A 12,241-nucleotide genomic window follows, 5' to 3' on the forward strand; every position below is an offset into this window, starting at 1 on the left:
TACCCAGAGTACTACACTGTAAATGATAAGACCATAAATAATATGGAGGATGTGGTGAATGGTTTTAATCAATTCTTTGTAAATGTGGGACCAGATTTAGCGGCAAAAATAAAGGAACCCGAAACAACACAATGTGGGGACATAGAAGATATGGGGGACAGAAATCCAAGTACAATTTTTCTAACTGCAACTGATGAGGAAGAAATTATCCAAATTGTAAGAAAATGTAAAAACAAAACTTCTGCAGACTGGAATGATATAGACATGTCAACAGTAAAGACAGTTATTGAGGGAATTGTGAAACCACTCACCCACATCTGCAATTTATCTTTTCAATCAGGTACATTTCCAGACAAAATGAAAATTGCAAAAGTGATACCATTGTTTAAAACCGGAGATAGACACCATTTCACAAACTACAGGCCTGTTTCTTTACTCCCCCAATTCTCCAAAATACTCGAAAAACTTTTTTCAGATAGACTGGACAAATTCATTGAAAAACACAACCTCCTTACAGACAGTCAATATGGATTCAGAACGGACAGATCAACATCGATGGCACTAATGGAACTAATAGAGGAAATCACAAAATGTATAGACAATAAAAAAATAGCAATTGGAGTATTTGTGGACCTAAAAAAAGCATTCGATACTATTGATCATAGTATATTATTAAGTAAACTAGAAAAGTGTGGTGTTAGGGGAGTTGGGTGGAGCTGGCTGTCGAGCTATCTAAGAAACAGGCAACAGTTTGTGCAGATAGGTGACCATAAATCTGATTTCATGAACATTACATGCGGGGTACCACAGGGGTCAATATTAGGTCCGAAATTATTCATAATATACATCAATGACATATGTACAATTTCGCAAGAATTGAAATTTGTTTTGTTTGCAGATGACACCAATATTTTTTGTTCCGGTGAGAATTTGCAGCAGACTTTAGAGATAATCACAACTGAAATAAATAAACTAAAACTATGGTTTGACAAAAATAAATTATCATTAAATCTAAGCAAAACAAAGATTATGTTGTTTGGGAGACATAAAATAGATTGTAATGTAGAATTGATAATAGACAATACTAAGATAGAAATGGTAGAGGAAATTAAATTTCTTGGTGTGATTTTGGATCCTAAAGTCTGCTGGAAACCTCATGTAGGATACGTACGAGCAAAACTGGCAAAGTGCTCGGCAATTCTGTGGAAAACAAAATATATTCTTGATTGTAAATCTTTGCATACTATATATTACTCATTATTTTTGCCATATCTGACTTATTGTGTCGAAGTCTGGGGAAACACCTACAAAACCACTCTGCAGCCGATATGTACAATACAGAAAAGAGCAATAAGGACAATAAACAAAACAGGATACAGAGATCACACAAACCCACTATTCATAAAATCACACATGTTGAAATTTATGGATCTGGTCAAATTCAGAACAGCACAAATAATGTACAAAGCAAGAAATAATCTATTGCCAAAAAATATACAAGGAATGTTTAGTGAGAGAGAGGGGGGATATAATCTAAGGGGAGACCTAAATTTTAAAAAACCAAAGGTTCGAACAAATATGAAAAGCATGTGCGTATCGAGCTGTGGGGTGACTTTATGGAACAGACTGGAGACAGAAATAAAACAAAGTGCAAATATAATTCTGTTTAAAAAAAGGTACAAAAAAATATTTTTAAACAAGTATATTGCAGAGGAAATATGTTAATGGAGGATGATGAGGGATAAATAGAATAGGGTTGATTGTTATATTAGAACTAGCTTAGTATATGGTATATATTTATTTATGGGGATAGATATCTTCATATTTACAGGGATAAGTATGTAGTAGATATTTTTTTTTTTTGTAATTATATATTTATATAGATAGTTATGTGTATATGTATATATATGTATATGGATATGGTATGTAGTATATATTTATTTTTGTAATTATATATTTATATGGATAATCATGAAGTGTATATGTGGTATATATTTTTATAAGTGTATTAATGTAGTTTGGATTTCGGGGTAGTTAAAAAGGGGTGGGAAATTAAAAAAAGTATTGTACTTCTTCCCACTCCTTTTTCGAACAATGTGCGGTGTATTGTAATGTAATAGCTCTTTATATTATTTTATTTATTCTTTTTTTGTCACTTTTTTCATTTTCTTTCTTTTGTATGTATAAATAGTTACATACATTTTTATACATGTTCGAAATAAATAAATTCATTCATTCATTCATTCATTCATTCATTCATAATCTGAACCACTGAGTGAGTCTTTTTTTTTTTTTGCAATGTTTAAGAGTGCATAATACTCATTTTCATTATGGTCTGTACAATAAGGTGCACAGTGAATATGCAATACAAGAAGAAACAACGATGAGGAAGGAGGTGAAGTGTCTTAAGTGATTTAGTACGCAGTGTGTCTCATGCATGGCACACATATCACTGGCAACCACAGGTTTCAGAAAAAAACGTTTCCTGTTTTTTTTTTTTTTTTTCTGGTTCTAGATTTGTTCTTTGCAGAAACAAAAAGATCACATACATTTCTTTGATTTTTAATTACATAAATTATAAAACTGCAGGATCTGTCCAGTTCAACAATGTCTGACAAATGTTTAATGACATTAATTTTCTTTTCAGGAGTTATTCTTCACAGAAACAGGTTCAAGAATGTTCAATAAAAATGTTTCATTTCCTTTCTGCCATTGTGTGACTGCCTAATTGGCTTTATTTTACACGCACATACATTTTATATATATATATATATATATATATATATATATATATATATATATATATTCATTCACAATGCTCAGCGTAAATGAGTACACCCCCTTTGAAAAGTAACATTTTAAACAATATCTCAATTAACACAATTTCAAAAATGTTGACGAGACAAAGTTTAATATAACATCTGTTTAACTTATAATGGGAAAAAGTAAGGCTAATAATATAACTAAGATGACACATTTTTCAATTTTACTCAAATTAGGGTGGTGCAAAAATGAGTACACCCCACAACAAAAACTACTACATCAAGTACTTTGTATGGCCTCCATGATTTTTAATGACAGCACCAAGTCCTCTAGGCATGGAATGAACAAGTTGGTGACATTTTGCAACATCAATCTTTTTCCATTCTTCAACAATGACCTCTTTTAGTGACTGGAAGCTGGATGGAGAGTGATGCTCAACTGAACTCTTCAGAATTCCCCAAAGAAAATAATTTCTTTACACCACAAAGGTGAAAGCTACAAGAAGATCAACAAAGCTTTACTTATCAGTCAGAATACTGTAGCAAAATTGGTACAAAAATTTAAGAAAGATGGAACTGCAACCATCTCACAGAGACGTCCAGGTCATCCACGGAAGTTAACACCTCGACAGGAACGTCTTCTGATGAGAAGGGTTGAAGAAAATCAGCATGCAAGTTCACTGCAGTTATCTAAAGAAGTAGAAAGTCAAACTGGGGTGACTATTTCCCGTGACACAATACGGCGTACACTGCAGAGGAATGGCATGCATGGATGCTGTCTACGAAAGAAGCCTCTCCTAAAGCCCAGGCACTAAAAAGCTTGCCTAGACTTTGCCAGGGCCCATGCTGACAAAGATGAAGACTACTGGGACTCATCTACTCTGGAGTGATGAGACCAAGATAAACGTTTTTGGAACTGATGGCTTCAAAACTGTATAGCGTCGCAAAGGTGAGGAATACAAAGAAAAATTCATGGTGCCTACAGTGAAACATGGTGGAGGCAGTGTCCTTATGTGGGGCTGCATGAGTGCTGCTGGTGTCGGGGAGCTGCATTTCATTGATGGCATCATGAATTCTCAGACGTATTGCTCCATACTGAAAGAGAAGATGCTACCATCACTCCGTGCCCTTGGTCATCGTGCACTTTTCCAACATGACTAAATACACATCTAAGGCCACTGTTGGATTTCTGAAGAAGAACAGGGTGAAAGTGATTCAGTGGCCAAGTATGTCTCCTGATCTGAACCCAATCGAATACCTATGGGGAATTCTGAAGAGACAGGTTGAGCATCGCTCTCCATCCAGCATCCAGTCACTAAAAGAGGTCATTGTTGAAGAATGGAAAAAGATTGATGTTGCAAAATGTCGCCAACTTGTTCGTTCCATGCCTAGAAGACTTGGTGCTGTCATTAAAAATTATAGAGGCCATACAAAGTACTAGATGTAGTAGTTTTTGTTGTGGGGTGTACTCATTTTGCACCACCCTAATTTGAGTAAAACTGAAAAAATGTGTAATTTAAGTTATATTATTAACCTTACTTTCACATTATAAGTTAAACAGATGTTATATTAAACTTTGTCTTGTCAACATTTTTGAAATTGTTTGTGTTCATTGAGATATTGTTTAAAATGTTACTTTTCAAAGGGGGTCTACTCATTTACACTGAGCACTGTAGCTCACATAATGGGCTATAGGTTATTCAGAAAGTGAAACTATTTCACAAACAAGGGCATACTGTAGCCAGATTTGAAAAACTCTCAATAGCAGTACGATCATCCAAGGTAATGGAGTCTTTTTCCCCCACCCACAATATCAATATTAAATGAAAAGTTTATACTGTAAATATAATTAACAAGTACACTTTAGAAGCAAAATATTTCTAAGTAAAGTATTCTTATGATACCACAGAAGTATGTTGCGGTAAATTGTCATACATTCTTTGTCTTTATTTCATCTTTGTCACCTACATGTTACACAGAAATGGGAAATCAATCATCCACTCCGACTCCTTCCTCACCAGGTGAGTTTGATATTTTAAGGATGATTGAGAGGTTTTTTTTTTCATGAAAAAAAAATGAGTGCAACAATAAAACTAAACACCAGCACAGGGGGCATAAGAGTAGAATGAAGTAGATTGGTGTTTCATAAACCTGGTCCTGGAGAATGTTACTCAAATTATACAAACATTTTAAAGCTTTTTTCAACTGATCGAAATATGTTCTATTTTCATACAAGTTTGCCATTTAGTGTCCTGTTTGGAATGTAGCCAGTGGCAGTTAGCTTAATTAAAACTGTTGAAAAAGAATGTGATTTTTCTGGTTCCAGACTTGTTTTTGCCAGTTCCTGAACCAGCTGGTAAGACTCACACAGTGTTTTTTCACCTGAATGCATTGGTATGTTGTGCTGTGATTAAAAATGCACACAACATTTAGTAATATAATTTTAGAACCCCGATTCCAAAAAAGTTGGGACAAAGTACAAATTGTAAATAAAAACGGAATGCAATGATGTGGAAGTTTCAAAATTCCATATTTTATTCAGAATAGAACATAGATGACATATCAAATGTTTAAACTGAGAAAATGTATCATTTAAAGAGAAAAATTAGGTGATTTTAAATTTCATGACAACACCACATCTCAAAAAAGTTGGGACAAGGCCATGTTTACCACTGTGAGACATCCCCTTTTCTCTTTACAACAGTCTGTAAACGTCTGGGGACTGAGGAGACAAGTTGCTCAAGTTTAGGGATAGGAATGTTAACCCATTCTTGTCTAATGTAGGATTCTAGTTGCTCAACTGTCTTAGGTCTTTTTTGTCATATCTTCCGTTTTATGATGCGCCAAATGTTTTCTATGGGTGAAAGGTCTGGACTGCAGGCTGGCCAGTTCAGTACCCGGACCCTTCTTCTACGCAGCCATGATGCTGTAATTGATGCAGTATGTGGTTTGGCATTGTCATGTTGGAAAATGCAAGGTCTTCCCTGAAAGAGACGTCGTCTAGATGGGAGCATATGTTGCTCTAGAACCTGGATATACCTTTCAGCATTGATGGTGTCTTTCCAGATGTGTAAGCTGCCCATGCCACACGCACTAATGCAACCCCATACCATCAGAGATGCAGGCTTCTGAACTGAGCGCTGATAACAACTGGGGTCGTCCTTCTCCTCTTTAGTCCGAATGACACGGCGTCCCTGATTTCCAAAAAGAACTTCAAATTTTGATTCGTCTGACCACAGAACAGTTTTCCACTTTGCCACAGTCCATTTTAAATGAGCCTTGGCCCAGAGAAGACGTCTGCGCTTCTGGATCATGTTTAGATACGGCTTCTTCTTTGAACTATAGAGTTTTAGCTGGCAACGGCGGATGGCACGGTGAATTGTGTTCTCAGATAATGTTCTCTGGAAATATTCCTGAGCCCATTTTGTGATTTCCAATACAGAAGCATGCCTGTATGTGATGCAGTGCCGTCTAAGGGCCCGAAGATCACGGGCACCCAGTATGGTTTTCCGGCCTTGACCCTTACGCACAGAGATTCTTCCAGATTCTCTAAATCTTTTGATGATATTATGCACTGTAGATGATGATATGTTCAAACTCCTTGCAATTTTACATTGTTGAACTCCTTTCTGATATTGCTCCACTATTTGTCGGCGCAGAATTAGGGGGATTGGTGATCCTCTTCCCATCTTTACTTCTGAGAGCCGCTGCCACTCCAAGATGCTCTTTTTATACCCAGTCATGTTAATGACCTATTGCCAATTGACCTAATGAGTTACAGTTTGGTCCTCCAGCTGTTCCTTTTTTGTACCTTTAACTTTTCCAGCCTCTTATTGCCCCTGTCCCAACTTTTTTGAGACGTGTTGCTGTCATGAAATTTCAAATGAGCCAATATTTAGCATGACATTTCAAAATGTCTCACTTTCGACATTTGATATGTTGTCTATGTTCTATTGTGAATACAATATCAGTTTTTGAGATTTGTAAATTATTGCATTCCGTTTTTATTTACAATTTGTACTTTGTCCCAACTTTTTTGGAATCGGGGTTGTACATTTAGGGCGGCACAGTGGTGTAGTGGTTAGCGCTGTCGCCTCACAGCAAGAATGTCCGGGTTCAAGCCCCGTGGCCCGCGAGGGCCTTTCTGTGCGGAGTTTGCATGTTCTCCCCGTGTCCGCGTGGGTTTCCTCCGGGTGCTCCGGTTTCCCCCACAGTCCAAAGACATGCAGGTTAGGTTAACTGGTGACTCTAAATTGACCGTAGGTGTGAGTGTGAATGGTTGTCTGTGTCTATGTGTCAGCCCTGTGATGACCTGGTGACTTGTCCAGGGTGTACCCCGCCTTTCACCCGTAGTCAGCTGGGATAGGCTGCAGCTTGCCTGCGACCCTGTAGAACATGATAAAGCGGCTAGAGATAATGAGATGAGATGAGAATTTTACATTTATTTATTTTAGTATATTGCAATATAGTTATCACAAGGGCTGGGAAATGATTGTATGCATTTCGAGATTATGAGGAGAGAAAACACCAAAAAGTGCAGGGTGGTTGTACTTTAGAACCAGGATTGAGAAACACTGAAGTGCTTTTCCCCCCTTTTTTTGTGTGGAACAATGTGTCATTTAAAAAAAAAAAATCTATACAGTGCCTTAAGAAGCTAGATTGAAAAATGTTGAATTGCTTATGATTTACTTATTACTAATAGAAAATACCAGAAAATTAAATTTATTTAAGGAAAAATAAGTTTACAAGCTATATAACTGCTCATACTGGTATAATGACTCATGAAGCTAAAATGAATAAACAATCTGTCTTATTATTAATAATATTTTCCCTCATATATTCAGTGCAATGCTCTGCAGAATGAATGAGTAACATTTTAAATCTTAAGTCAAAAAGGCATTAAAATATAAATAAACTAGAGTAAGGTCTATATTGTTTTATCCAGAAGAATGAGGATACTGAAAATGTATCATTCTGCGATCCAGAAAATGAGTAACATTTAAACTATTTTTATTTTATTAAGAGCTCCAGAAACCATGGAGAGAAAGAGTCTGGTAAGAATTTATGTTCAAATCATTTTATTCTATAAACAGTTACTTACCATGACACCACCCCACACCCCTGTCAAATATATTGAGCATACCTCAGTTCAAACTGCGTAACATTGTACTGCTAGTGCTGGAAAGACTTGTAGTCTACAAAGTCTTCACAAAACTCTTTCTGCTGATTCACAGTGAAAAAGATGAAATACTGCAGGAAGTGAAAGAATTCAAGCCCAGCACTGAGGTCCTCAGAATTATGTTGTATGGACCGATTGGAGCTGGGAAATCATCCTTCATCAACTCAGTCCAGAGGGTCCTCTTAGGCCGCAATGCCATGATAGCTCTGGAAAACTCCACAATAATTGGAGGAAGATTCACAAAAAAAGTAAGTAACAATCAATTATGAGGTACAGAGACAATATAATAGACTTCCACTTCAGCAGTGGCATCTTCTTCCTGTCCTGATTCTCCCTCAAAAGATGGTTGGTAGTCTGGACCATGTTTTAGACCATGCTTGTCTTCTGTTTTAGACCCTTCTTCCTCCATATCTGGGCACATTTCTTCTTTATCAGAGCCATAATCAGAATGTAAACAATCCTCACAGGGTTGTATTCAGAGCTGGAGACTTGAGTCCAAATGATGACCCATTTCAGAGGTTTGCCAGATTTTGTTGAGTAGAAAGTTGAGAATTGTCCTTGAGTAACAGCCTTTAAGCAAGAAAGAAAAAAAAAAGTGAACTGAAGAAGGAAACAATTTTTCTTTGTCACAAGTGGAGCTAATTAGAATTAGATTTATGCTGCCCACTCAGGGACGGACTGGGACCAAAAAACGGCCCTGGACTTTCCCCCCAAATAGGCCCACTATACTATCCCTTTGCAAAAAGAAGTTTATTCAAGCGTACTATGAGTATACTTATTTTTTTACTAAAACTGAGGAAGTATACTTGAAGTTGACTTTTTATGAACTATATTTTATATACTTAAGAATAGTATAGTGAAGTATACTTGGCTTATACTGAAAAGTATAAACAAAAGTCTAAGACTAAGTACATTAATACTAAGACTTATACGGTACTTATACTTTAATACTAAAACTTGTACTTTAGTATACTTTTTACGTTTTTCTGCCACAAAGTACTAATACTTAGTGTATCTTGCTCCAAGTGCATAATAAGGTCAAGTCATTGACTCATGCTTAACATTTAATTTATATATTAATATAATATTATGCTGGAGTTTAAAACTTTGCAGTATATAGTGTGTGTGCTCAATTGCATTATCTTTATGTACCTTAAAATCATACACAAAAACAGAAAAACTTTTGACTTGACTTTATTGATCAAGCTAGTCCCTTTCATAAGGGTTTGGCAATGGTGTTATGTACATAGCGTCACCTGTTTCAACACGAACACATTTTGTTTTGATCATGTCAGGCCAGACAGCATTAACAGTTTCAGTTTTTTTTAACAACATATAAGAAAGTACTTTGTACATTGATTTGTGAATTTTTACATACAGGCCTGTCTGATCATAAAAGTACAGATTTTGTTTCTATCTAGTTATTTATTTTTGGTTCCAAAGGTGTGCACTCGGTGGTGTAGTGGTTAGCGCTGTCGCCTCACAGCAAGAAGGTCCGGGTTCGAGCCCCGTGGCCGGCGAGGGCCTTTCTGTGCGGAGTTTGCATGGTGTCCGCGTGGGTTTCCTCCGGGTGCTCCGGTTTCCCCCACAGTCCAAAGACATGCAGGTTAGGTTAACTGGTGACTCTAAATTGAGCGTAGGTGTGAATGTGAGTGTGAATGGTTGTCTGTGTCTATGTGTCAGCCCTGTGATGACCTGGCGACTTGTCCAGGGTGTACCCCGCCTTTCGCCCGTAGTCAGCTGGGATAGGCTCCAGCTTGCCTGCGACCCTGTAGAACAGGATAAAGCGGCTAGAGATTGAGAGATGAGGTGTGCACTTTTCTTTTACCTTTTTTGACAAGGAAGGACGTTAGTTCTCAGTTGAAGATGTTATGTTTACATTTTTACAAGCATATGCACAAGTTTTGCTTTACCACTTTTTACAAATAAGGACTTGATCTTGGAGAGACCATTATGTTTACATTTTTACATGCAAATGTGCACTTTTTCTTTTCATTTTCTCCAGTAAGGACTTGATTTCATAGGTCTTTGTTTTTGAAATGTTTGAAAATATATCAAACTTGTTTTCAACATTCTGTCTTGTGATTTTGTAAATACATCACACTCTTGTGTACATACAGTATGAGTAAACTTTAAGAATACTTTAAGGAGTATATTTCCAGTATATAAATAGTAAGCTACAAGTAATATGCCAAGCAAACTTAAAGTATAACAAGTAAACTAGTGAAATAACCAATGTTTATAACAGTATACTTAAAGTATACAATAATAAACTAAAAATAGGGACTCGAAGTATATAATGAGTACAATGGCAGTATATCGATAAGTGTACTTGTGGTATACTTTTAGCATACGAGAGGGATATACCAAGTACATTGATAGTATATAGATGAGAGTACTTGTTGTATACTTTAAAGTGTACTTTTGCAAACTTAAAATGAACTTTAAAAGTATACTTTTATAAACTTGAAATGTTCCAATTTAGTCCGAAAAAGTATTAAATTTGTATACTTTCTAGTACACTAAAAGTACATGGTCTGTAGTATACTTGCTATACTTATACTGAAGCATACTTAATAAAATGAACTTTAAGTATACTACTTTTTGCTAAGGGATAGTATACTATACTATAGTGCTATAGTAAAGTGCTATAGTGGTATATTGTCCGTCATAACAAAACCCACACAGATGAACTATTTTCATAGCATTTTTTTTTGTCATACCAAAACCCATTTACAGATGAACAGGTTTTTGGGCTTTTGCTGGGGGTGGTAACTGAAAAACTGCTCCAGGCTGTAACTGTCTGAACTGGGGCGGCTGAAATATTGGGGCACTGATCCCTCATTCTGGCACTTTCCTGGACTCTCCCTGTCATCTTTTGAGCTGCCACTATCTTCAACCTGAATAAACAAACAATTGAAAAGATGAAGTTGGATGCTAAATGCTATTGTTGATTATATCTAAACTTTGCAATGGCATCTAGGAAAACCCTTCACACTGTGCACTGACATACACTACTGTTCAAAAGTTTGGGGTCAGTTTGAAATTTCCTTATTTTTGAAAGAAAAGCACTGTTCTTTTCAATGAAGATCACTTTAAACTAATCAGAAATACACTCTATATATTGCTAATGTGGTAAATGACTATTCTAGCTGCAAATGTCTGGTTTTTGGTGCAATATCTCCATAGGTGTATAGAGATCTTGCAGTCACGTGACCGGAAAGTACACAACCGCCCTCGTGTCGGTCAAAAACACCGCTGAATACTGCTGCACTCGTGTACAGAATGGATCAATTTCAACCGACGGACTACACGGCTCATTTTTCTAATGAACAGATAACTAGATATATGTCTAAAATAAACGATCTACAGATTAGTGACCCTTATGGCTTTCCGGACGGAGTTTTCACGACCGGATTTTGAACTGCCAGCGGAATACCTGGACGTGTATGATTACCTCATTAACTTTCCCTCGCTGTTCAGTGGTGAAGCACTGCGTGCCTATAAATCTCTGGACAGTTATCTTTACAGAAATTCAGGATTTGTCAGCGACTCAGATGTGGCATCTTGTAAACAAGAAAATGATCCTCACTGGATGGGTAAGTCACTTAAGTATTGAGTATAGCACTGACCAGCCGATTATAGAATAGAATACGGTAATTCCAAATCGTCCGTCTTGTTTACATGGATCTGGCGTTGGAGAGGTAGAGGCTTGGCAGTGGAGGTTTGAGTGGCTGTTTTCTGAGCTTAGTCAACAGGCCGGCTCTGCCTGTAGCCTCGCTTTTGCTTCGGCTCCCGGCGCCGCCTCCTTCCCTTTGCTTCCGATAACAATCCACGGAGACCCCGCTGGTCTCGCAATCTGGTCTCGTCCGGAATGTTTTTTTTTTTCCTCGTCCGGAATGTTGTGCATGCGATGGAAATCACTACAAACCGTCATTTTCTGCTGGAAACCAATGTCCAGTAAGTCCATACGGTTGTAGTGGATATTGAAGTCCGGTACAGACGAACAACACGCAAAAATACACACAAAAAACATAAAAACCGTGCACAGGTAGGGAGAGCTTGTAGCCGCAGCCGTTGTAGTAGAATTGTATATAGTAGGGTTTTCCAGAAGAAAAGGTAGAAGTAAAAGCAGAAGTAGAACCAGAAGTAGAAGTAGAAGGCAGAATATGGCGTTTGACCGACACGATGGGGTCTGTCACAATCTGGATCGGCTGTGACGTCACATGCAAGATCTCTATAGAGGCCCATTTCCAGCAACTATCACTCCAGTGCGCTAATGGTACAATGTGTTTGCTCA

General features: G+C 37.1%; 1 protein-coding gene across 2 annotated transcripts in view; it reads left to right on the forward strand.

The window, feature by feature from the left end:
- The first annotated feature begins 4,486 nt into the window (after positions 1-4,486).
- Positions 4,487-12,241, forward strand: part of LOC132866630 (interferon-induced protein 44-like) — a 28,094-nt gene continuing 20,339 nt past the window's right edge. Inside the window, exons 1-5 of one of the 2 annotated variants that reach the window (XM_060899422.1) lie at positions 4,487-4,544; positions 4,742-4,783; positions 5,089-5,118; positions 7,786-7,816; positions 7,997-8,189. In XM_060899422.1, coding sequence (XP_060755405.1) covers positions 4,744-4,783; positions 5,089-5,118; positions 7,786-7,816; positions 7,997-8,189 — 294 coding nt within the window. In that variant the 5' untranslated portion in view covers positions 4,487-4,544; positions 4,742-4,743. The remainder of the gene's footprint in view (positions 4,545-4,741; positions 4,784-5,088; positions 5,119-7,785; positions 7,817-7,996; positions 8,190-12,241) is intronic. The other variant, XM_060899423.1, reaches the window with a different exon arrangement.

Source organism: Neoarius graeffei, chromosome 18 (genome assembly GCF_027579695.1).
Source record: "Neoarius graeffei isolate fNeoGra1 chromosome 18, fNeoGra1.pri, whole genome shotgun sequence".
In the NCBI taxonomy this organism is placed as follows: domain Eukaryota; kingdom Metazoa; phylum Chordata; class Actinopteri; order Siluriformes; family Ariidae; genus Neoarius; species Neoarius graeffei.